The sequence below is a fragment of the Lithobates pipiens genome, unplaced genomic scaffold, assembly GCF_037356315.1.
Source record: "Lithobates pipiens isolate NorthernLeopardFrog02 unplaced genomic scaffold, aLitPip1_a1.2 Scaffold_22, whole genome shotgun sequence".
Lineage (NCBI taxonomy): Eukaryota > Metazoa > Chordata > Amphibia > Anura > Ranidae > Lithobates > Lithobates pipiens.
In genome coordinates, this window is record NW_027507784.1 from 166,343,209 (window position 1) to 166,370,449 (window position 27,241).

The 27,241-nt window shown below is 41.7% G+C and overlaps 1 protein-coding gene across 1 annotated transcript in view; it reads right to left on the reverse strand.

The window, feature by feature from the left end:
- The window catches only part of LOC143924325 (neurobeachin-like protein 1), a 204,938-nt gene extending 177,935 nt beyond the window's left edge, over positions 1 to 27,003 (reverse strand). The window contains exons 1-5 of the mRNA XM_077448575.1: positions 26,864 to 27,003; positions 22,856 to 22,937; positions 7,087 to 7,214; positions 2,081 to 2,163; positions 1,887 to 1,972 (exon numbers count right to left, since the gene is read on the reverse strand). Coding sequence (XP_077304701.1) covers positions 1,887 to 1,972; positions 2,081 to 2,163; positions 7,087 to 7,214; positions 22,856 to 22,879 — 321 coding nt within the window. The 5' untranslated portion in view covers positions 22,880 to 22,937; positions 26,864 to 27,003. The remainder of the gene's footprint in view (positions 1 to 1,886; positions 1,973 to 2,080; positions 2,164 to 7,086; positions 7,215 to 22,855; positions 22,938 to 26,863) is intronic.
- Between the last annotated feature and the right edge of the window lie 238 nt (positions 27,004 to 27,241).

Sequence of the window (27,241 nt, forward strand, 5' to 3'; positions counted from 1 at the left end):
CTGAAGTACACAGAATGTACATAGAATGCCTCTCTCACCCTCGTGCATGAGACATGTAAATCACCTGTCAATCACAGCAAGGGGAAGAAACTGACATCTATTTCTCTGTCCATTTCATCTCACTGAAAAATTATAGGACTACTCAGAGCTGGATTAACTCTTCATGGCAAGACTGGGCACTGATGACATGAAATTCTGTACTGTAGTGTACAAGGTGCAAGCCTTAATCAAATTTTTTTTTTTTTTGTCGGGTTTACATCCACTTTAAACTTTAATGCATTAGGATAAAAAATGTTTACGCACAAGTTTTACCCCCTCACCCCCCTTACACTTACCTGCCCCTCATTCGATCCAGTGTCGCTCCCATCTGCAGCTCTTCTTTCCCTTCATATTCTGGTCTCTCTGGCTTTGCTGAAGCAGTTGGAGCCATTGGCTCCCACTGCTGTCAATCAAAGCCAGTGATTAAGGAGCGGGGGGGCGGGGCTTGTCTGTGTTAGCAGGGACGTCATAATGTGCCATATCAAAAACAGCACAGCTGCTCAGATTGGTAGGCCTACATGTTTAACATGAGCAGAATTGGCCATGCAAACTACAAATGATCTTAAAGTGATATTAAAGTCTTGTTTTTATTGTTTGGGGGGTTTAAAATAAAAACATATTATACTTACCTGCTCTGTGCAGTGGTTTTGCACAGAGCAGCCCAGATCTTCCTGTTGTCAGGTCCCCTGACAGTGTTTTTGTCCCCTCCCTCCTGCAGAGTGCACCCACAGCAAGCATCTTGCTATGGGGGAACCCAAGCCAAGCTGCTACTCTGTGTGTCTATTCAGACACGGAGCTGTGGCTCAGCCCGGCCCCCATGCTCTCCCCTCATTAGCTCATTGACTCAGCCAATCAGGAGGGAAAGTCCCAGGCAGCCGAGGTTCTCGAGCAACGTTGGATCAAGGGGAGCTCAAGTATTAGGGGGGCTAATCCAAACAATGTTGGAGAGAATGCAGATTACCCGGAACAACATTTCACATATGGTGGCAATGCCCAGAGATAAACCAATATTGGCACAACATAATAGCTTATATAGAAATAATAACTGGTGAAAGAATATCATGTGATCCGGGGGAGTGTTTGTTTCTGGGGGCAGAAGAAAAAAACAGTAATCAATTTAGGAAAAAAAAATAAAAAACACTCTGGTACCGTTTTTGCTTAATTTGGCAAAAGCCTTGATACCTAAAAATTGGTTACAAGCCAAAAAAACCTCCATCAGAGAGTGGATACAGAGAGTAGAATATATTAATAATATGGAATATCTAAGTAAAATGGAGGAAAATAAAATGAAAAGATATTGAGTAATCTGGGAAAAGTGGAGATCATTCAAAAAGACGGAACATTTCATTCAGGCACTATCGGAATAAATGAGAATGGATTCAAGGAGGGCCAACAGACCACGGGGAGGCGGGGAGGGTTTATAAGGAAAACAGAAAAGAAACGCAAATAAGATTAAGTTGAAAGAGATTAAAGGTGAAAATATATGTATTTGCACTGTATGAGATGTTGTTTCCTTTTTAAAATATAATAAAATTTAAATTATAAAAAAAAAGTATTAGGGGGGCTGAGGCACACTGAAGGCTTTTTATCCCAATGCATAGAATGCATTAAGATAAAAAAACTTCTGATTTTATAACCACTTTAAAGAATGGTCCATCAAAATTATTATAGGCTGATTAGATTTAAAAGGTTCTAACTTGTAATAATAATCTAACCTATCAACAATATAGACAGGAGGACAGCAGAGATGACCACCACAAAAAAAATATTTGTATCACGTAATAAGAAAATAGCAGTGGGCTTTGCCAACATCCCTACACAAAGAGAACAGTATAAATGATTCTTACTTGGCCTCCAGACAAAACCGCTCCAAAAAGATGTAACAAGCAACATTTTAAACTTTCTTTAAGATGTTCACTTTCTTGAAAGCATTCTGCAATAGAGAAAGTTATTATATAATTAAGTTATTACATAATTACATTTTTACATAAATAAAACAATGGAGCCATGCTATTAGCAGTCATACAATGGCTGTACTCACGGTAAAAGAAGGGTATAAATTCCACTGTAAGGGGGGCCGCTTTGTACTTCTGTCTGCTCTTCTCTACTGGGCTAATGATTCTTCTACAAAACAAAAAAAATATCTTTAGGCTGGCCATATATTATACAATTTTTTTATTTAATTTCCTTTAGATTTACCTTCAACTATGTAGTGAAAGTGTCTGCCTGATTGCATACAAAGTGTTTATATTTGACCTCATATTATATTTTTGGTAAATCTAAAGAAATATTGTACCATAGGATTGTATACTGTATGGCCAGCCTTAGAGGATCTATACACAATTAGACAAACAAAAAGGTGAGGCTACAACATTTGGCTGTGCCCATTGGATAGCACATAGCAACAACTACAAATAATGAAGACTAAATTAGACATAACATTAGATATCATATTTAGCGTGTGTGTTCTAAGTAATATGAAAGTACAATTACAGGTATCTATTACCTCTCAAAGACCACAGTACTCTCACTTGCAATACCTCAGTCTATTTTTCTCTCAAGAACGACAGTCATGTTTATTCAGGCACTATTAAGGATCAGCATCAAACTCCTGGACTGAGATGCTGGCTCCAAAACAACAATCATGTAAATCCTTTTATTTGTGCAGTTCTTGGCTGTGTTCACAAATTTCTAACACAGATCAGCCTATGCCTCTCACTTGGTACCAAGTCACAATATTGTAATCCAATCAATAAACAATAGGAAATGGTTATTTCTGCCTGTATCTGACATATATATAAATGCTAAATAAAGGAATAATGGACTTTGTAGGCATATATAAAATATATAACAATTTTTAATAATTCGCATAAAATTCATACATATAAAGTATCTCACAATAGTGAGTACACCCCTCACATTTTTTGTCAATATTTTATTATATCTTTTAATGTGACAGCACTGAAGAAATGACACTTTGCTACAATGTAAACCAGTGAGTGTACAGCTTGTATAACAGCATGGATGCTTGGGCATGGAGTTCACCAGAGCTTCACAGGTTGCCACTGCTCTTCCACTCCTCCATGATGACATCACAAAGCTGGTGGATGTTAGAGACCTTGCGCTCCTCCACCTTCCATTTGAGGATGCACTACAGATACTTAATAGGGTCTAGGTCTGGAGACATGCTTGGCCAGTCCATCACCTTTACCCTCAGGTTCTTCAGCAAGACAGTGGTCGTCTTTGAGGTGTGTATGGGATCGTTAGCATGTTGGAATACTGCCCTGCGGCCCAGTCTCCAAAGGGAGGGGATCGTGTTCTGTTTCAGTATGTCACAGTACATGTTGCATTCATGGTTCCTTCAATGAACTGTAGCTCCCAAGGACCGTCAGGACTCATGTAGCCCCAGACCATGACACTCCCACCACCATGCTTGACTATAGGCAAGACACACTTGTCTTTGTACTGCTCACTTGGTTGCCGCCACACAGGCTTGACATCATCTGAACCAAATAAGATTATCTTGGTCTCATCAGACCACAGGACATGGTTCCAGTAACCCATGTCCTTAGTCTGCTTGTCTTCAGAAAACTGTTTGCGGCCTTTCTTATGCATCTTTAGAAGAGGCTTTCTTCTGGGATGACAGCCATGCAGACCAATTTGGTGCAGTGTGCGGCGTAAGGTCTGAGCAATGACAGACCGACCCCCCACCCCTTTAACCTCTGCACCAATGCTGGCAGCACTCATACGTCTATTTCCCAAAGACAAACTCTAGATTTGATGCTGCGCACGTGCACTCAACTTCAAACATGGCAAGGCCTGTTCTCAGTGGAACCTGTCCTGTTAAACCGCTGTATGGTCTTTGCTACTGTGCTGCAGCTCAGTTTCAGGGTCTTGGCAATCTTCTTATAGCGATTGATACAGTGATGGCGAACCTTGGCACTCCTGATGTTTTGAAACTACATTTCCCATGATGCTCCACTACACTGCAGAGTGCATGAGCATCATGGGAAATGTAGTTCCAAAACATCTGGGGTGCCAAGGTTCGCCATCACTGGCCTAGGCTATCTTTATGTAAAGCAACAATTCTTTTTTTCAGATCCTCAGAGAGTTCTTTGCCATGAGGTGCCATGTTGCACTTCCAGTGAGCAGTATGAGAGACTGAGTGTGATAACACCAAATTTAACACACCCGCTCCCCATTCACACCTGAGACCTTGGAACACTGACGAGTCACATGACACTGGGGAGGGAAAATGGCTAATTGGGCTGAATTTTCACTGAGGGTTGTATTCATTTTTGTTGTCAGCGGTTTAGACATTAATGGCTGTGTGTTGAGTTATTTTGAGGAGACAGCAAATTTACACTGTTATACAAACTGTACACTCACTACTTTACATTGTAGCAAAGTGTAATTTCTTCAGCGTTGTCACATGAAAAGATATAATAACATATTTACAAAAATGTGAGGGGTGTAATCACTTTTGTGAGACACATAATATATGTGGTAGAGAAATATGGAACACAATGGTTTATCCAAGAGGTTACACTTGACTAATACTTCCTGTGTTGCAATATTGAAGAAATGCCCACACTAAGATGTATGCATTCCGGTTGGTAGTTCCCATAGTCCTCAGATTAACAGCTTCCCGCTCGTTGGCCGTCAAATGAAGGCTAGGCGGTGCGGCTCTCGTTCTGGGAGGCAGTCATATGACAGCCACCCAGAACGACTGCTCTCGCGTGCCCTCCGTGCATCGCGGTGATCAGTGGTGTGGTGTATAAGTCTTGATAAAGAGCCTCTGACTGAGACTATTTACCACGTGATCAGCCGTGTCCAATCATGGCTGATCACGGTGTAAACAGGAAGAGCCGTTGATCGGCTTTTCCTCACTCACGTCTGACAGACGCTAGCAGAGGCTACTCTACTGACAGGGAGGGGTCTGTGCTGAAAGTTTATCAGTGCAGCCCCCCCTTGGATGCCAACCCAGGATGCCATCCTAGACCACCAGGGAAATGACAATTGGTGCCCAGGTAGCTGCCAATCAGTGCCCATCCCCAATGCCTGCTAGTGCCATCAGTGATGCCTAACAATACCATCTATCAGTGCCGCATATCAGTGCCCATCAGTGCCACCCATAAGTACCCATCAGTGTTTTCAAAATTGTAGGCCTTTTTTTATTTGTTTATCAAAAAATAATAAACGCAGAGATGATCAAATACCACCAAAAGAAAGCTCTATTTGTGGGAACAAAATGATAAAATGTCTGTTTGGGTACAGTGTAGCATGACTGCGCAATTGTCATTTAAACAGCGACAGTGCTGAAAGCTGAAAATTGGCTTGGGCAGGAAGGGGGTGTAAGTGCCCTGTATTGAGGTGGTTAAAAAGAAGTGCTCACTCTACATGTTTCATGACCTAAAATGTCGCTTCTTCAGGAGCTTCAATAATTCGGTTGGAGTGTACATATAGAGAAGTCAGGACGATGTTCCCTGGGCGCGCTGAGGGAAGCTGACATCCATTCAACCACTGGAACCAGCAAACTTGCAGCCTCACACCTGGAACCTAGAACCCATACCCAGGTATTTAACCTAGCACTTTTTGGTTTGCATAATTTTATTTTCTTAGTATGTGTTCTGCTCCCCAGACAGTGAATGTTTAAACCTGCCTGTACTGGGTGCCTGTATACTCCTTGTGACTGTGCACACATGATTCTGATCTAATTTCTCTATCCAGGACCAGACAATCAAGATATTTTGAGCCTTGCTAGTTCCCTTACTTTCCATTTATATGTTTTTTTTTCCATAGATTGAAAAGCATCAGGTTTAAGGCGACATGCATAGTAGTGGAGGTATACTGTCTGATATGTGAGTATGGGACCTAATACTATAGTATATCCCAATCCTAATTGAAGTAGCTTACACTAATATTTATTGCCATATGCTTTATACCCAGTTTACGTGTACATCCCCATATCCCGACCCCTGTGCCTTTATTGTAGCTACCACTTGGCCCTGGTGTCCCTGGTTGTCATATCCATTTGGAGGGGGTTGTTTGGTGTTCACGGCATTCCCGGCATAGATGAGTGTTGAGACCATTTGTTTGAGCACCACAACCTCATTATTGGCGAGTTCATGTACATACACACACACCTGTATCTTCATGTCAATAAAATGTACTGTATTTTAATTTGAGTAGGTTTCTCCAACTAGAATTATTGAAGCTCCTGAATAAGCAATGTTTTAGGTCGCAAAAAACATGTAGAGCGAGCAATTATTTTTAATCTATGAGGACTGTCGGAACTACCAAGAGGAATGCATACATCTCATTGTGGGCATTTCTTCAATATTGCCACATATGAAGTATTAGTCAAGTGTAACCTCTAGGATAAACCACTGTGTTCCATATTTCTAATTATTAAAAATTGTTATATATTTTTATACGTGCCTACAAAGTCCATTATTCCTTTATTCAGCATTTATAGATTACATAGGATGTGGCACATTTATACCTAGGTGTTTGATTGCCACCTGAGGGCGATGCAATCAATTCAATTTCATGTATCTGACAGATAACAGTAATATCATCTGCATAAAGCTCAAGGACTTTTAATAATAAAAGATGTGGTTTTTGGTTTAAAACTATACATATTGTGATGCCAGGACTTTATTTATCCAGACTTGTAAACAACTGAATTTTAAAGAATCGATTAAAGCAGGACTCCAATAAACCTAGTAAAATGGAATGAGTGCCACAAATGACTAAACTACCACATAAGCAAAAAACAATAAAAAAAAAAGCAGGTGTTTCAGCAAGTTATAAAACATTATTATTGTCCCTTTTAGGCATAGGCGTATCTAAACATGGCCTAAGTGGAAAATGTGTTTATTTGTAAGGCAGATAAGTAGTAATCATATATTCCATAAACTTTTACACAAGTAGTCACATTACTTAACCAACTGAAAAGGACACATCTTTAAATGGCATATTTCAAGTGTCTAATTAGCAGACCAGTAAGCCTGGAATGCTTTGTACATTCTTCAGGTAACATACCCTGACACAACATGCCGCCAATTCCGATATGGGTCATAGAGGCTTTCACAAAACACCAAAGCATGTCTTACAAATTCTTCAATAGGGGCTTGGTCTGTGACTTCTTTTTCTTTAGTTTTACTCTTCAACTGCAGACATAACAATTCAAAATGGTTAGTAAACTGTAAGTAGTATTACAATCTCAGACCTGCTTGACAAAGTACTGCAGATTTTGGGTCTTTAAGCCCAACTTTGGGAAACTTGAAAACTCTCACTTGCAGTGGAGGGGGGGGGGGGGGGGGGGTTGACCACATCAAGGTTTAACTGCTTGTTTATTATAAGGGAGAGTAAAACTATTTTCACTTACCTGATCCATCACTCCCCCAGCAAATGTCACTCCCCTTCATGCTCTGGTGTTGTACTGTGCCCTGGTGTCATCATATCCAAAGCAGGACCCTACATTAGCCTAGATGAAGTTATGACCATAGACTGCTAGAGCAGGCGGGGGTGAAGATGCTACTGGGACCAATCTAGCAACACAGAGGAGCAGAGGATCGAGGTAGGTAAATCTTTTTCTATGCCTCCTAAACCTAAATGAGCCGTTAAGAATTCTCATGTTTCCCAGAGTTCAATTTTTTTACAAAAAAAATGTCAAACATGTCATATTTACCTTCTCTGTATAATTGTTTTGCAGCCCAATCTTTTTCTTCTGAGGTCCCCAGGAGGTGCTCCTGGCTCCTCCTCTTCATCCAGTGCCCCCCATAGGAAGCTGCTACCTATGGGAGCACTCGTGCGAGCACGGTCCCAAGCACCACTTCCTGTGTCCACCATAAACATACACAGTGGGACATGGCCTAGTCCCTGATCCCTTGTCATAGAGTTTGATTGACAGCAGCAGGAGCTGCTGTCATGCACATCACGATGGGGATTAGGTAAGTATAAGTGGGGCTTTGGAGGGAGCTGCACACAGAAGTTTTTTTCCCTTCATGCAAAGAATGCATGAAGGTAAAAAAAAAAATCAGGTCTTTAAAACCACACTATTTTTCAAACAATAACATTATGTTTACAATCTCGACCATTTAGATTGATATACTGTATAGTTAGGAGAGTCATTCACCTACATACAGGTATTATAATAATAAAGGTACAGCAAACTTTTTTTTTTTAATATTATAAAATAGTAAAAAGAAATAAAGGCTGACCAGACTGTAACAGTTACAAGCATGATCTGGTCATCTCACAATGGGGTTGATTTACTAAAACTGGAAAATGCAAATCTGGTGCAGCTGTGCATGGTAGCCAATCAGCATCTAATTTCAGCTTGTTCATGCTATATTTTGCACTCCCCAGTCTTATAAAAATAAAACGCTCACTGTTTCCAGGCCCAGAAATGCTACGGTCACACAGACAATTCCAAGACTTCTCCAGTCTCCAAAAACAACAAGCAGGGAAAAATTTCTAACTTGTCCCAAGAGGTCAAGATCTACAGACATCAGATCTTCCACCAATCCTAAAAAAAAATCATCAGGCTTGGGAGAACATCATTACCTTTAAATGGAATGAATAGTGGTTTTGGGTACATTTTCTTTCTTTATTATCGTGAAAACTTAAATAAAAAATAAATAAGGTGATCCTAAAACATTACAGTTTGACTTTAAAGTAGCACTATAGGCTAAAATAGTTTTTTTCAATATTTTTTCACAAAATCTTTTTTTTTTTTTTTTTAAATACATCACGGGACACAGTTAGGCTATTACCGGTATTCATTACTCACTGGGTTATACGCCATCTTTAGGTGAATGGACACTGGTATCAAAGTCTTAGACACCCCTATATAATCCCTCCCATTCAGGAAGTACTTCAGTTTTGTAGCAAGCACTGAATGCTCAAAAGATGGGAGGAACCTCTGTGTCCCGTGATGTATTTAGGAAAAGGATTCCAAAGGTATGACGAAAAAAAACAATTTTCTTTAGCATACATCACAGGACACAGAGTTAGGCTATTATTAATAACTTACTGGGACATCCTAGAGCAATAGCCTTGAGGGGAGGGAGACATCCTGCCAAACAAAAATAGCCATCAGACTTTAACCACTTGCCAAGCAGCCGCCATCATTATACTGCGGCAGGTTCGGCATGAATACCACAAGCAGTCAGCTCCATTAAGCGTGATAGCAGGCGTGTACACGTGCCCGCTGCACTTCAGGGGTGCCGATGTGCATGGACGGTGGTCGCAATAACCGCTGGCCACACGCAATTGCAGGCACGAGAGCCAGAACAGGGGCGCAAGTGTGTAAACACACACCTCCCTGTTCTGTGAGGAGGCAGATCGTGAGTTCCTACTAGCTAGGAACAGTGATCTATCATCTCCTCTAGTCAGTCCCACTCCCCTACAGTTAGAGCACACACTAGTGTTAACCCCTTCCCTGCCAGTGACATTTACACAGTAATCAATGCATTTTTTTAGCACTGATCGATGTATAATTGTCAACGGTCCCAAAAATTTGTCAAAAGTGTCCGATCTGTCTGCCATAATGTCGCAGTCCTGATAGACGCTATAACTTTTGTGCAAGTCAATAAATATACGCTTATTGTGATTTTTATTACCAAAAATATGTAGAAGAATACATATCGGCCTAAACTAGGGAAAAAATAAGATTTTTTTTTTTAAAATTAGGGATATTTATTATAGCAAAAAGTACAAAATAGTGTTTTTTTTCAAAATTGTTGCTCTTTTTTTGTTTATAGTGCAAAAAATAAAAACTGCAGACATGATCAAATACCACCAAAAGAAAGCTCTATTTGTGGGGGAAAAAGGGCGTCAATTTTGTTTGGGCACAGAATAGCACAACCGCGCAATTGTCAGGTAAAGCGACGCAGTGCAGTATCGCAAAAGTGTGGTCATTGAGCAGCCAAATGTTCCGGGGCTGAAGTGGTTAAACGGCAGCCTGTAGTACACTACGGCCGAAACATCTAACATCTACCTGATAAAATCTTGTGAATGTATGCACTGAAGACCAGGTAGCAGCCTTACAAATCTAAACCACAGATACCTGATGAAACGCCCAGGAGTTTCCTACACCCCTGGTAGATTGAGCTCTCACCCTTAAGGGAGGAGCCTTACGTATCAGACCATAGGCCTGAATGGCCAACTGGCTGACCAAATTAGCAATGGAAGCTTTGGAAGCTGCCTGCCCCTTCTTGGGTCCTTCTGGTAAAACAAAAAAGGAGTGGGATCTCCACAGATCTAAACAAATAAACTGAATGCCTAGACGACGATCGAAGGAATGCAGTCGTCTCTCTTCCGCCAAGTGAGGCAAAAAGAAAAAAGAAGGCAAAACAATGTCCTGATTTAAATGAAAGGCCGACACCACCTTTAGCAAGAAGGATGGAATAGGACGCAATACCACCTTGTTGTGGTGAAGAATGAAGTATGGTTCCCTACATGAAAGGGCCGCCAATTACGACACCCTTCTAGATGAGGTGATGGCCATCAGGAAGGCTAGCTTATGTGAAATTTAAGTCCAAAGGAAACATAGGTGACCTTATGGGGGGAAGCAAACGAATTGCCCCCTGCATAAAGGTTCAGACCAGCGAATGGGAGGCTAAAAGCCTTTGGAAGAATACCGATACTGATCTCTGATTGTACTCAAAGCCAATCTGATTTCCACAGCTGACTGTAGAAAAGAGTTCTCCCAATCATGTATTTCTGAGGATGCCATTCTCTGGCTTCACACCAAGCAATATAAGTCTTCCAGACTTTATGAGAGATATTCCTAGTGACCCACTTTCCTAGTATTCACTAGGGTAGACACCACCGGTCCTGAGATGCCAAGAACCTTCAGCACCCTGGCTTCAATAGTCATGCTGTCAAATTTAGAGACGATAAATTGGTGTGGAATATAGTACCTTGAGACAGTAGATAGGGGTGGTGTGGAAGCGTCCATGGTCCGTCTACTGCCAATCTCACAATCTCTGGGAACCAGGGCCTTCTAGGCCAGACTAGTGCCACCAGAACGACTGGAACCCCCTCTCTCAGAATCCTGCACAACAAATGTGAAAGGAGAGGGATCAGGGGGGAAAGCATAAACCAGGGAGTACTGGGTCCATGGAACTAACAGAGCATCTGCTCCGACTGCCTTGTTCGGGACACAAACTGATGTAGCTTGTTGAAACTGGATGCCAACAGATAGACATCTAGCCATCCCCAGCACTGACAAATTTCCTGGAATCTGCTGGCGGCTGAGATAATCTGCCCTTCAGTTCTGTACCCCTGGGATATGGACCACTGATAGAACCGGCACATGTCCCTCTGCCCAGGGAAATATGTGGTTCACCTCTTCCTGAGCTGAACGACTTCTGGTACTGCCCTGGTGGGTTAAGCCATCGTAGTAGCATTGTCAGACTGAACCCTTATAGGGCAGTCCTGAAGCTCCACTGTCTAGGAACATAGAGCCAGATGTACTGCCAGCAACTCCAGGATTTTAACGGGCAGGCTTTCCTCTGCCCTTGACCATCTTCCCCTGAGCTGTAACGCCCCTCTAGGGTCGCTCCTCGCAGCCGGAGAGACTGGCGTCTGTGGTCAGTACCCTCCAAGACAACGGGAGGAAGGATCTTCCCCTTCGCAGGTTCTGATACTGCAAGCACCAGTTTAGGCTTAAGCTATCAAGGGCTTGCCCTCTCCTGTTACAAGTCGACAAGATGTCCTGTTGTATAGGCTTGGAATGGAACTGGGTGTAGGGAACTGCCTCGGAGGACACCATCCTTCCCAGAAAACTCGTACAGAGCTGAATGGAGGGCTGCCTGGTGCCCCTTATCTGATACCTCCGGAAATCTTTTGGATATATTTGTCCAAGTCATCACCAAACATTCCCCATGGAAGGGGAACCCTGCCAATAACTTCTTACAAGGAAGATCAGCTGACCAGTTCTTAAACCATAGAAGTCTGCATGTGCACAGACAGAAGAGTCATACGAGAGACTTGCTGTAGCGAGTCCTTTAAAGGCATCTACAGCAAAACACAGGTATATCTACTCTGCTTTCAGCTGGATTGTCCTCTTGGTTAGGCCTATCAGGCCGTCTGATCTGATCCTTTAAGGACTGGCAAACTCCAATTGCTGTGACAGCTGGCTGAATAGCTGAACTGGCCAAAGAAAAGGAAGCCTTTAATAGTGACTCCAGTTTCTTGTCAACAGGGTCCTTCAAGCCCTGTGCGTTATCCACCTGACAAGTTAAGTTCTTGTTTAAGGAACAGACTGCCACATCTACGGCTGGCATGCTCCACTTCTGAACAAACTTTTCCTCCATGGGATATAGAAGGGAAAACCTCATGGAGAGAATGAAAATTCTGTCAGGATGTTCCCACTCAGCATACGCCACCTGTTCCAACAGTCGGCGCAAGGGAAAGCCTGTGCAGCTTGAGAAGGCCTTAAGGACCCCAAAGAGCACCAGGGGATCTCAGAAACCTCTGTGGGAGGTAACTTAAAGTGGATGTAAAACCACTTTCATCCTTTCTAAGCTACTGCAATATTGGTTATCTAGAAGGATATACATGCCTCCTGCATGTATACCTATCTGTCAAATGTCTTCCCTCTGTCTGCTATGAGATCCAAAAAACTGCAGGTTTTGTGGGTGTGTCTGTTTTCCAGGGCTCAATGTTTGAAGTCGTAGACTCCCCACCCACCTCTACACTCCCCTTATCAACATGCATTTTCTTCTGTGTATTCCTTACACTGAACTTCTGCTATAATCACTAACATCCAGTCAAAACCCAGAAAGTCCCCACATGACTTCAGCATGTCAAATCATGCTGAGGTGTGGAACAGCCAATCCTTGCAGAGCAGCAGAAGAAAGGAGTTGGAGGGAATTATAAAATAATGCATTTCTCTTAGGCTAGTGCACGAGATATGTAAATCACCTGTCACTCACAGCAAGGGGGAGGATTTGACAAAGTTTTTCTCTGTTTGTCAAGATTTATCTCAATAAAAAAAAAAAAGAGGATTGCTCAAAGCTGGATTAACTCTTTGTGGCAAGACTGAGCGCAAATGATAGGAAATCTTATACTCTACCTTATGACATAAAAAATAAAAAAAATTATTTTGGGTTTACATCCACTTTAAGGGCAGAATGAACCATCTCGGTAAGAGTTTAGATCAAAAGCCTCTGCGACTAAGGCTGATACCAGCTGAACATCTTCTGGCCCAGATTGTTTAGAAGTAGACTCATCTGCCAGGCCCAGAATCCTTGGCATTTAGCTCTTTCCCATCAACACATTCCTGCTCCAATTTAAGAGGATCAGGGGAGGTCGATCAGTCACGCTTCTTGCCACCCTGCGAGATGGAGACAATCATGCCAACAATTATGTCCTCTAATCCGGATAGATCTGAGGACAGCTCATCCCTGGTGATAAAGGCTGAAGCAGCAACGTTGACAGTAGGCACCATACTAGACAGGCTCAGTGGCTCAGATTGCCCGGAAGCCTCTGGTCTTTTAGGGGATACAACACTAGGGTTCCGACTAGACTCCTCAGGAGCTACTGACGATACACATATATGTGCAAAAATCCTACCAAGCCGTGTAGAATGAGTGTTGCTAAAAACTCATATATGTCTATAAAAAAAATGTGCAGCAGGAGGAGTGTCCGAGATGGCAGCCTGAACTCGGAGCTCCATCACGCTCCGGCCTACCCATCACCACCTCAGCTACCAGCCGGCCCTACAATTTACCCCCCTGGCTAAACTAGCGGCGAACCAGCCAGAGAGGGTACCCGGACACGGGGGAGCATCCGAGAGGGGACAGAAGAGCCCCGTCTAGGTTCAGACATCCCGGCTTCATGATCTTGCCTCCAGTACGGCCTACACAATCCCGCGGATGCAGGAGGCCAGACTCCTGGTCCTCTCCTCGGGGTTAGCAAAGCCAGAGACTGCATCCTAGAAGCCAGGATCGCTCGAGATTGACGGAGCTTACCCGGCCTGACACCGGCCTACTTAGCCTTGTCACCATTCCGGCCTACTAGGCCTCGCCATGATTCTGGCCTTCCCAGCTCCACAGCCACAGTCAGCTGGACATTTCCCCTCTTCACTGGAGCCCAGTATCTAGGAAACTAGCTGGGCATAATGCCCATATGCTCAGGGTCAGCTAGGAGAAACTTGTCCCTCCAACCCGGATTCCTTTACTCAGCCCCAGTAGCTGGCAAGATGGCATCAGGAGCACAGTGTGAGGAGGAGGACAGGGAGGAGGACAGGGAGGAGGACAGGGAGGAGGACATGGAGGCAGGAGCAGATGGAGGACCACAGCTATCTTCTCAGTCAGGGCTGGATACTGTAAGTAATCTGCTTCCCCAGTTGCTATCACCTGCTTCCACTGTGTCCCTCCTTGAGAGGACACTGGAGAACATTTCCTGCCTTCAAGATCTGCAGGACCAACTAGACACTGCCCTCTCTAAAATCAACGACTTGGAAAATCGCTCTAGGCGTTAGAATTTCTGAATCTGTCACGGATGTTCAGCAGGCAGTTCTTTATAAAAGATATTATTCCTGATATCTCGAAGTACCACTTAGAACTGGACAGGGCTCACAAACCCCTGCATCCCCCTCACTCAGGTGGCCTGCCCAGGGACATAGTGTTCAAACTCCACTACTACGGAGTGAAGGAAGAAGTTAAGCGCACCTCTAGAAATGCATCGCAGCTTTCTATCAAAGGTCACCCTATCCAAGTCTTTGCAGATCTATCCCTTTACACAATCCAAAGGAGGAGATTCTTGAAACCTCTTCTCGAAGTTTTAACCCAAAAGTCCATCAAATATCGGTGGTCATTCCCTTTTCGCCTGTCCTTGGTTTATAAAGACAAGACTCATGGATTGTCCACATTCCAGGAGGGCGTGCGTCTACTAAATCATCTTGGCCTCATCTCCCAAGACCCTGCATCTTCCGCAGGCCACAAGAATTCTGGATCGGCAAAGCAACCTTCGCCACAGAGTCCAATAGCTCCGATGTGGCAGAAGCAACAGCCGAAGAGATCAAAGGACTCTCACCCGCCTTGAACTTCCATATTCATGCCTTCCCTTTTTTCGATTTACAGGAGTTGGCTTGTGACTTCTCAGCTTAGGGCTTTATACTCCTCCTTCTGGTAGTCTATTGGTTCTCCTTTGAATTAACGGTTCCTCTGTTGTAGAGCTGCACGATTCTGGCCAAAATGAGAATCACAATTTTTTTGCTTAGAATAAAAAGATCACGATTCTCTCACGATTCTCGTGACGTAAAATCTTTCACATTATACAAAAAAAAATAAAAAATGGGCTAACTTTACTGTTTTTTAATTAAATGAAAGTAATTGAAATGAAATGAAAGTAATTGTATTAAAATCGCTGTGCAAATACATTGACATCAAATATTGCAACAACCACCATAAATATGTGTATGTGTATATATATATATATATATATATATATAGTTTAGGGGTTCTAAGTAATTTCCTAGCTAAAAAAAATTATTTTAACTTGAAACCAACAAATGTCAGAAAAAGGTTTAGGGTTTAAGTGGTTAAACTTTTTTCACTTACACACAAATTCTATTCCTTTGACAAATTGTTACAAATGTTTATACTTAAGTTCAACTGATAAAGAATGTTTTGATTCTTGGCAGACTGCCCAGTTCTTTTGTCTCTTTTGAGGGCTGTGGCTTCAGAAGAGCAGAGAGAATTCTTTGCATAGAAAGAATTGTGAAACACTTTAGTTAAGATCACAATAACGATTCTTGATGATTAATTGTGCAGCTCTACTCTGTTGGGATGTTTAGTCAATTATACAGTGTTACTATTTTCACTGTTTGATTTATGTTTCGTTTATGTTTGGTTTAACATTTAACTTCCCAGGCCCATTCTTGCCTTTTCTTGCTGCGATTCTTCTTCTATTCCTCATTTCCTGGCTCTTCTTACCTTCTCTTTCTTCTTTCAGGCACTATGGAAGCAATATATTTAAACTTCCAAAGCAGGTATGCCTCCTCTATTCTCCTACAAGGTTCTTGATGGACTTCTCTTGGAGGAAGGTAGGTCTCTATAAAGCAATGCATGTCCCTTCCTTTTTGATCCATGGCTTTATCTAACAAAACATCTACCCCCATTAACGTAGCTTCTCACAACGTCCAAGGGCTGAATTGAAGCATCAGAAATATTTTCAGCTCTCCCACCCCCAACATCTCAAGGTACTCCTCTTGCAGGAAACACATTTCCTAAAACAACATAACTCTAAATTTCTACATGCCAAGTTCCCCAATTCTACTTGGCTAATGCAGCACACAAGACTAAGGGGGTGGGAATATTTTTTTCCAAAAAAACTGCCTTCTCTCCCCATAAAGAAATCAGAGATATATTCTTTTGGTAGGAGCATTGGAAGGCTGGCCCGGTTCTTCCACTCAATAAACACCCTCTCCCCTTATTTTACGTGCACTATAATTTTCGGAGGCGGCTCCAATATTGCATTGGATAACATAGACAAATCGGGAAATGGTCGCGCTCACTCACTGCGTCCTCCCAAGCAAAGTCTTAAGATCACCAAACTTCTACACTCCCAAGGGCTAGTAGATATTTGGAGGGAATTTAACCCAGCTACGAAAGACTATACTTACTATTCTGCTCCCCACTCAACTATAGCAAGAATAGACCATATCTTGACAGCAAGTTCAACAATCCCATTCATCGCCAAGTCGATAATTAGGGATTTCCCACTGTCAGATCACGCGATGGTAATGTGTTCTCTTATGACACCACATGGTCCCAAGGGATCATTTTGATGGTGCTTGAACAAATCTCTTTTATGCAACCCAGTCCACTGCACCATGCTAGATAATGATTATGGGGAATACTTCCGAGTTAATGACAATGGGGAAGTCACCTCCTAAACTCTTTGGGCAGCACACAAAGTAGTGATGAGGGGTAAGATTATTCAACTCTCCACAAAACTTAAACAAGAAAGACAGGTTGATATAGCAAACTTAGAACGGGAATTTTTTAAATCTAAAAAACCTTAAAAAAATATCCGACTCCTCATTCTAAAACATTATTGGTATCAGGGAGGGCAACCCTAAATCTTGCATTAACCACCCAGGCAGAGAGGTATATACAGTAGAAGAATGCCCATTCCTACCTCCAAAAAGACAGAATAGGGCCCAAACTGCCTGCCAAGCTGACCCCCAGGCTCCACTCTCTCTTTTCCTAAAATTTGTGATTCTGCGGGAACTCTCACACAAACTCCTTAACGGATTATGGCCGCGTTTCACGATTTCCACACCAAACTATATCGGAGGGAGAAGAGACCCCATCCTTCCAATCTCACAGATTTTTTGGATGAGAGTCCGCTCCCCAAGCTGGAATGCAGACATAGACTAGCCCTAGATCAACCAATAGCAGACTCAGAAGTACTGGAAGTGATCAAAAACCTAAAGAAGGGCTCGGCCCCTGGACGGGTTCTCTATTGGATACTATAAGGTTTTTGCCCCTACTCTTACCCCATTCTTAACAAGGTTTTTTAACTCCCTCTGTGACAGATCCTCCCTGGACAACGAGGCTAATCTAGCGTTTGTTTAGGTCATCCCCAAACCAGGTAAGGACCACTTGGATATCAGTAATTATAGGCCTATTTCTTTGATTAACAATGATCTAAAAGTACTACCAAAATTTTGGCCAACAGATTGTCTGCATTCATAGGAAGATATGTCCACAAAGATCAGGTGGGATTTATCCCAGAGAGACAAGGCCCAGATCAGATACGTAAGGCCGTGGATACAGTATCCCTTTTACAGTCAAACTGGGACGGGGGTCCTCATCAGGAGGGGTTCTTACTTTCAATGGACTTACAGAAAGCTTTAGACATGGTCAACTGGTCATATCTATTCGAGGCCCTCAATAGGTGGGTATTTGGCACAAAGTTTGTGAAAATTTTACTGGTTCTATATGACCATCCGAGAACCCAGGTCAAGCTTTAAAGCTGTTACTTGGATTCTTTCCCAATCTCAAAAGGAACTTGACAGGGCCCAGGTCAAGCTTCAAAGCTGTTACTCAGATCCTTTCCCAATCTCAAAAAGAACTTGACAGGGGTGCCCTCTCTCCCCTTTAATTTTTGCCATTATAAATAAAACCCTGGCAATTGCAATTAGGGATAACCCTGACATTCATGAGGTGAGATGTGGCCAACGTACACATAAATGTGCCCTGTTTGCAGACGACCTGCTATTATTCATCACTTCCCCCTTATCTCTACTCCAAATATTGTTAAACTCTTAAAGGAATATGGGAGGGCCTCGGGACTTTGAGTAAATGTGACCAAATTGGCGGAGTCAAACGTCACCACTCCATCGGCACTTGTATAAAGGCTAATAACATTTTGAATTTGACTGGAATTCGTCACACATACCGAAATAAGGAATCAACTTGGCAGCCAATACAGATCAAATATATAATAGTAATTACCCTCACGTGTTTAAGAAATTGAGTGCGGATAGGTCTAGCTGGGGACAGGGAAACCTGTCCTGGTTAGGGTGCATTCGATCAAAATTACCCTCTTTCCCAGGATCGTATATATTTTTTGCTCCCTTCCCATACCGGTAAAGAAACAACAATTAGAGAAGTTTCAATCCCAGATGATGAAATTTGTTTGGGGTAACAAAGGCTATTGATGCCCTAAGAGTGTTCTGTATAGAAGATACACACGGGGAGGTCTAAGGCTACCAAACCTATGGAAATATTATATATTATCAGGCGGCTCAACTAGCACAATTTTCTACTGTCTATGCTCTCGGTAATAAACCAGATTGGGTATGATATGGATAGACAGGCAGTTCCATTACACACTATTGACTTTTTGATATGGGCTCCCCCCAAACAGAGACCTCCAATTTTAGCCCCTACCTTTTCACACTTAATGGCTCTATGTGACGTTTTATACAAATCGCCTTACAAGATCTTGGGTACCCACCCTTTAAATCATCTTTTTAATGACCCCTAGTTCCCTCTTGGACAAGATATTAGAGTGTTTAAATGGTGAACGTATAAGGGCTTATATATACGTTAGGCCACTGTGTCAGTAACCTGGATATGGCCCCTTCCAAAAGGTTTTGCCTACACCAAATTCGGCACTTTCTATCCTCCATTTGGGCCTCAAAACCAGACCCATCGAAAATTACCATGTATGAGAGATGGTGTTCTGAAGCCATGGACCAGAGAGGAGGTATATCATTAATCTATGCATCGCTGGTGGAGAGCCTGGATAAACCCCATACGCCCTGAACTGGGAAATTGATGTGGATGTCAATTGGAAAGTGGAATCTTTTAAAGGAATGGTAAAAATCTCTTTGATGGAAGCTAATCTAAAAGGTTATCACCCGCTGATATGTTTCCCTCCCGACTGGCCTCCCTACTGGGTTCATTCTTTCACACCTGGTGGGAATGTTCTTGGATTCGGGTGTTCTGGAATAAAATTTTCTGTTTGCTACGCAAAGTAACCGGTCAAGCTCTGCAAAAAACACTCGAATTGGCTTTATTAAATAGTGGGCCGGTCGGTTGTAATGAATCTTTACGGAAACGTATTCACTTTATGTTACTGGGGGCCAAGATAACGATCACCTGAGCCTAGAAACGACCCTCAGTTTCCTTTGCAACTGCTAAACAGAAAATATCATGGATAATCACCCCGAAGAAGACTGCTAGTCATATCCTGGATACTTCAGATAAATTTGACACTGTTTGGGAACCCTGGAAGAATTATCTTAAAGTGCCTTTGTGATTTTCAGCTGTGAACTATTTCTCAAAGATGTTCCATAGTGCCCTCTTACCCTTCCTTCCTATTTGCCTTTCTTCTTCGCTTTTCCATCTCTTTCACTCATCCTGTCCAATGATAAAGCTTTATGTGCTCTCATTTCAGTACTGGGAACTAGTCCTCTTGGTAGTTATTGTTGGCAATATAACAATGGACAAGTTGTTAGATTAAAATTTCAATCGTTCAATGATTCTTATTACATATAATTATAGTTCAGACCTCTTGTCTCCTCCTATTGTTCATATGCATGGGTACTGGGCAAAGCAGTCTCTTTGAGTAGAGTTGTTATTGATTTTTGGTGTATTGTCTATCCCCTTCAACACAGTGAGATCCCATATGGGGTGTCAGGGAGGGAGGGATGGTACCCAATCTCTTGTACTTCTCTACATTTTTCTTTTTATTATTTTTTCTGGTCTCACCGAGCAGTACTCACTTCATGGGGGTTCTGAGCTGTAAATTGTGAATGAGATGCTCATCATACTATGACATTCATAGGACAGACAATGTTCTTATTCTGTGTGGATTTATTATTGGTAAGACTCAATAAAAACTTTGAGATGAAAATAATGGGCAACACTCAGAAATGTATATGCAAAAGTAGTAAAGTAAAATGTGAATGACCACAAACAAAAAATTAATACAAATAAAATAAAATGATGTGCTTCTACACATTCTGAGTGATGTAAATAGCCATATACAATACATTAAATAGTGGTGTGAAAAGATAATATTGAAACATCTATAATTACAAACAGTAAGCATAATTATATAAACTACCAACATGGAAAAAAGCATCCAGTGTTCAATGAGTCCATATGTAATCATACAAAAATGTGTATGATGTAAAAAAAAGACCATAAAGGAGTGATGAAAAAAAGAATAACTTCTAAACCAAAAAAGAAATATCCACATGACAGCAGTATTATGTTAAACAACTGTGACAAAACCACCACCAGTTGTAATAAGGCTTACCCGAGAAATAGGACTCCAATGGGCTTACGCTCAATGAGTCGATAAAGCTTGTGGTGTAAGACACCAATACATGAAGCATCTAGGTATGTAGCCAGGATCAGAGTGGAAGATGGTCCCTCCATCCAGAAATCAACACAAAGCAGAAATGTGCCAGCATGATGTACTGCAGGGATATGCAATTAGCGGACCTCCAGCTGTTGCAGAACTACAATTCTCATGTAGTTTAGCAACAGCTGGATGTCCGCTAATTGCATATCAATGATGTACTGGATCCTCTCATGCAGTCAAACAGTATAGCCAAAAAAAGAACTCCATATAGTGTGAACCAGTAAAAAAATATAATACGTTTAATAAAAGATAAATGGAACACTCACATTTAGTAGGTGTATAAAAAGCGCTTAAAAATGTACAACATGGCCAATGCAGTGGCATCCGCAGGGTTTGTCCCGAAGCGTTTCATCTAAGTAGACATCATTTGGGGTCAACAGATGTACACAGATGTGTTCTTCCCTGTAGCGTTCATTCCACTCTCTTTGTTTAAGACATTGCAAGCCACAAAAAGGGAGTACCTGGGTTTAGTATTTACACACCGCAGAAGGGAGACCCTTAAATAGAACTCACTAAGCCCCTATGCAACAATCCTGCTAAGCACCTTAGCCTGTCAACCAACACCTGGTGACTCACGTGACCCGGGTAAGGAGAAATGAACTGCTGAAGTGAATGGTTCAAAGCCTGTTCTCTGTCCCACAGCTTTCTCCTGGAAGCACCGTATGTCAGCTATTCTCTGTTTAAATGTTCACTGAACACGATGCACATACATGAGCGGTCCCGGCAAACGCACTCAGCTGTATTCGCACAAGACACAAATCTTCACGCGCCAAGATCAGGCTACGGCGTATGCCCGACTGCATGAGTGTGCACATCTGTGGTGAAGCCTCGTGCGCCATGGCCACCAAAGAGCCGCGAACACTCGTGCACTCTGGCAAACAGAGATGCACAATGGTGCCCCCTCGTGCGCGGACCAACCATAAGAAAAAACAGCCAAGACAACAAGGTAAAGGTACTCAAAAGGTCGTGTTACAGGCAAAAGCTTGCAGGATCGTTGCGTCTTCTTTGCAAGGCTCGATTACCATTTATTTAAGCATATAAGCTTTTCTTCAAATGGATCTGATTGGTCAATCCCTTGATTCATTATAAGAACTACTTAGGGACTCAAGACCTGGAGCTATAGAGAGCTCAATAAAACGAGCCCATCCACCTTGCAGACCCTGGTAAAAAATGTAAGTACTTCCTGTACGGGAGGGGTTATATAGGGGTGGACTTCCTGTCTAAGACTTTGTCTACCAGTGTCCATTCACCTGAAGATGGTGTATAACCCAGTAAGTAACGAATAATAGTCTAACTCTGTGTCCCATGATGTATGAGAAAGAAACGTATTTTTTCCATTTTGGATAGCGCAAGGGAGGGTTATAACCCCTGTCATAATTTTTCTTACCATTTGTATCCCATTTTGGAGATTTTCCTTCACTTCTTGTCTCATTGCCAAAACTGGAAGCGAGAGGAAATCCCTGCAAATTAAGAGAATCCCTTGGGGACCCCAAGGTCACCAAAACTAGTGTCCTCATTGGAAGATTTCTCCTAAATTACTTTTCTGGGAATAACCCAAAATGTGGGATTTTCTTTTACTTTCACTTTCAATGATAATGGTAAACAGGACAAAAAGAGAGGGTAAATCTCTTTAACAGGGAGCACTGACAGCAATAAAAACTGACAGGTGTTCTAATCCCTCTCCCCTCTATCCAAAACTAAACAAAAAACGAAAAAAAACATAAAAAAAAGTTAGTTACACTTTAATACTAATTAATACCAATTCAGATGATATGGGCAACTTTCCAAATCTGCTCCACCTTTACTAAACAATCTTCATAGCATTTACATGATATTTTAAATAATCACCATTGCTAAAGGAATGGAAAACAACTATATTGGTAAAAGGGAAAATAGGCATCACCTGTTGGACATAAAGTGTTGTCATTGTGATGACATGGTTAATGTATGAGCAGCATCCAATCTCCTCTACGTTGGAAAGATTTCTGAGAAAAGAAAAAAAAATATATTGGAAAAATGTCTTGTTATTTACCATCTATGTCCACAAAGAGAAAGACCAAAGCTCACAGCAACATGTAATTTCGTTTCAGAGGTATGCTTAAAGTAGAATTCCAGCCTAAACCTAACTAGTCTTAAAAATGTCCCCTCTGCCCCCCTAACACCTATCCTGACTAACCTGTGTAAAAAAAAAAAAAAAAAAGGATGTATGTATTTACCTATTTCCAGCCCGCTCCAGTCTGGTCATGTGATCTGACCCCCCTGTGCGGTAGCTGCAGGGCAGTGGAGGGTACAAGGACAATGGCTGAGACATGGTAGCCCATAGGTGACATCAATGCCCCATAGCATTCCCAGCCATTGATGAGTACTCACTCCTGTCCCCTGCAGCTGCTGCTGGCTGGCACATGGGATCACGTGACTGGACCAGAGAGGGTTGCGAATAGGTATTTACTTTTTTTTTTTCCCCATAGCCTAGGTGTTAGTAGGAGGAGGGGACATTTTTAATACTAGTTAGGTTGAGGCTGGAATTCTACTTTAAGTTGGCTACACAATGATAGATTCTCAAATTAATGTTTTATATGAAAATTCTTTGTATATTTGAAGACTGAATAAAAGTTGTTTGAAGTACTTCAAAATTGTTTTTTTAACATTGGATTTTGGACATAATGTAATTTCCCAGAGGAAAAATGACAAACTTTTAGGAATTAATTTCTTAGTGAAAGATTTCCCCACCTGCTCCGTTAAAAAATGTTATCACTACGGTCAAACATCCATTTAACGCTACTAAGGTTTAGAAAATCAAACAAGCTTTTTTTTTTTTTAACGAAATAAGACTGTTGTATAGCAATTTTTAGATTGCAGTCGGGTGAGCAAATCCCTACCTGAGACAGATAGGAGGGAAGATATCTGCCCATCCTTCAACGTGCTATTGGAGAATCAAGACCCAATTCAATATTCAGCCAAACCTACCCATGCAGCGTACTTTAATTCTTCCCTTGTGAGATATGACCCTTTAGATATCAATGTGTAGCAAGTCTAAACTTGACCAAAAAGGTCCTTGGGTACAGGGGGGTCAACCTGCAACATATTTAGCCATCCACTGTAACTGATGCAGGCAGAGACAATTTTTCTCACTTCTTGTTGCATCTGCAAGTAAGGAAGTATAGGGATCACCTTATTGGGACACAAATGTACAAAAAAAGGGGATTTTAATAAATATCTTCTCTATCCAAAATACAAAAAATGTTTTGGCTTTAGATGTAGTTTAAATGAAAAATATCATTCTGCTTGCCTGCTAGACATAGGCCAGTGTTTATTTGTCCGTTATATAGTTTATTTGTTGGACTTGGAGTATTTGACGCTTCATAAAATTTCTCATTCCAAATATTCAATTGAGTTAACTTTCATTTAATGCTTTATAAAACTGAGCGATAGTGATAATGAAAACATACTCTTGAATATTATGGCTGATATCCCATCAGAGTATAAACTAGAGCTTTACACTTACAAAAAATTTAAAGCAGAGTTCCAGTCATTTGTATGTTTATTAAAATTCAGCAGCTACAAAAAGTGTAGATGCTGACTTTTATTAAACAGCCACTTACCTGTCCCATGGCCCAGTGTGTACTCACCACAGTGGTGTTCTCCCTGTGTCCTCCCTCGGCGGCACCGGCATCTATACAATGGACACAGAGCACAGCATAGCTCGGGGATGCGCAGTGGGCACCCGGCTGTCAAGCCGCAAGCTGTCACAGCCGGGTGCCCACTGTGCATCAGCGAGCTGCGCTGTGCTCTGTGACTAGCCCCAAAGTCTTCTAGGACCTGTCATATGTCCAAAAAGACTTCGGGAGCGAGAGCTTCGCTATCCATTCGCCTAGGCGACCGGAACAGAAGTGGGAACAGGTACCTGTCAAATTTGTGTACCTGCTCCCCCCCCCTCCTCCCCAAAAGCCCCGTTTCGCAAACAGGAGTCAGGGAGGAGGCCTTAAAGCGGAAGTTCCACTTTTGGGTGGAACGCTGCTTTAAATGTAAAGGATTGTTTTCTTTTAGAGCAAATGTACTGTACCCCCCTCTCAAAAGAGTATTAAGTCATCAAACAGATGTGGAATGCTACACATTTTTTTTTATATCTTGGGTGGCATAAAGTATCATTTGATTTCATACTAGGGCATTAATGGAACTCGAGCAGGGGACATTACACCAAACTTACTGGTCCTACACCGATAGTCATAACTCTTCCATGAGCGTACATATTCGCCAGCACACCATGGATAGACAATTTTTCGTCCAAAAGGTTTAATGGAAAGAATCACATCACAAAAAAAAGTGCCACGTTTCGGAGCCACGCAGGACCCTTCATCGGGAATGCGATACAGTGTAAAAGTGTCAAAGACAGAATTTATATACACATCAATAACCAATCAAAACATGTGAAAAAGAAAAAAAAATAGTTACACATCCTCACTGTGACGTCAAATGACGTCAGTATCCTGCTAGAAAACTTTAAAAACTACTATGTATAAAAGTAACTTACTGCAGACAGGGGTATTGGCTGATAAAATCTCATAATGCAAACCACATGTAATATGTCAGTATAATCACGCTAGATCAGGTACACTAGCGAACAATGTCCGAGCGGTACACAATACCACTAGGACCCAGTCATCCTGCTTTCAGTCAGCAGCTCTGGCCGCCAATCACGGCAGCCACGTAGCTGCGCATGTGTAGTAGCCATGGCAACCGGGGATAGGGAGGACGCCTAGCCGCGGAGCCGCCGTCTTCACGGAAACCAGTGACGTACGGCCGCCACAGCGTCAGAGGAATGTAAAAAATGTGAAAGGAATACGTGAGAGTGCAGGAGCACATCAGTGAAGAGCGAGCAAGGCGCAAGAGAAGAGCAACAAGGATAGAACAGAGAAGCCGAATAAGGAAGACCCATTAGTAGAGAATAAAGGAGAAAGAGAGCCAGGGGGAGGAAAACCAAATACACAAACGTTATAGATAGAAAAGAAAGAAAGAAGAAAGGAGAAAACTGCCAAAATTAAGAAAAGAAGGGGGTGGATGAACAAAAAATAAATAGAAAAAAAAAACAAAATAAAAAACAAAAACAAAGATGAAAATAAATGAAAAAAAATAATAAAAATAAATAAAAATAAATATAAAGATATATAAAAATAAATAAAAGGTAAATAAAAATATTTGAAGGAAAATATGAATGCAAAAAGAAAAAAAAGGGAAAAAAAGAAAAGAAAAAGAAAGGAAAATAAATATTAATAAATGAAAAATAAAAATAACCATAAAAAGAAATAAAATATGAAAAGAAAAAAGAAAAAAAAAAAAAAGAAAAAAAAAGGAAGAAAAAGAAAAAAGAAAAAGAGGAAGAAAAAGAAAAAAGAAAAACAGGGAAGTAAAAAGGCAAAAGGAGGGAAAAAAGGAAAGGATGAAAAAAGAAAGGAAAGGAGGAAAAGGAAAAGGAAAAGGAAAAGGAGGGAAAAAAGTGTGAAGCCAGACAGAAAAAATTAGGGAGAAAAGGAAGGGGGGGGGGGGGACATGAATGTGCAAAAGTAAAGACACCAATACAAAAAGACAAAGAAACCCTAACAAGGAAAGAGAGAAAGAAAGAAAAACAGAAATGCAGACGCATGGCTCCTGTGTGAGAACACTGGATGTAGGGGACATTACACCAAGCTTACTGGTCCTACACTGATAGCCATAACTCTTCCATGGGCAGATGTTTCTGGGTACCCTCAATGGACTGCATTCTTATGGCAAATCCATCATAGGACCAACAAGATCACAATCCATCTGAATCAAAATTACCCTCTTGTATTCCTAGTAGTATACAGGAAACATTCTTTATTCAATCAAAAGACTGCAACAACATAATTTGCAAAAATATTTTAACAATATCTACCTGCAAATGATTATGAAGAATTTGACGAGCAAAAGTGAAAGTGTCTGCTGTTCCTCTTCCAGCCCATCAGCGGTCTTCTGCACACAATACAGCAGCTGGAGCCTGAGCACTTGCAGTATATGATCTGGAAGCAGCGATAAACCTGGAGGTTCATCATCAATCCTACAAGACAATAATAATAGGAAATAGGATAAAATGGTAATAGAAAAAGCCAGCCAGATATGGCCAGGTTAGTCACACAGGGGCCCATTTAAAACTGCGGCCATATTATTGTTTTTCAAATAAAGCTTCCTATAGCACATTTATAAAGCACTGCCAGCACAGTGTGGGGGTAAGTCCATGGATGTCCTGGATTGTGCAGAGAGTGGAAACATTTCT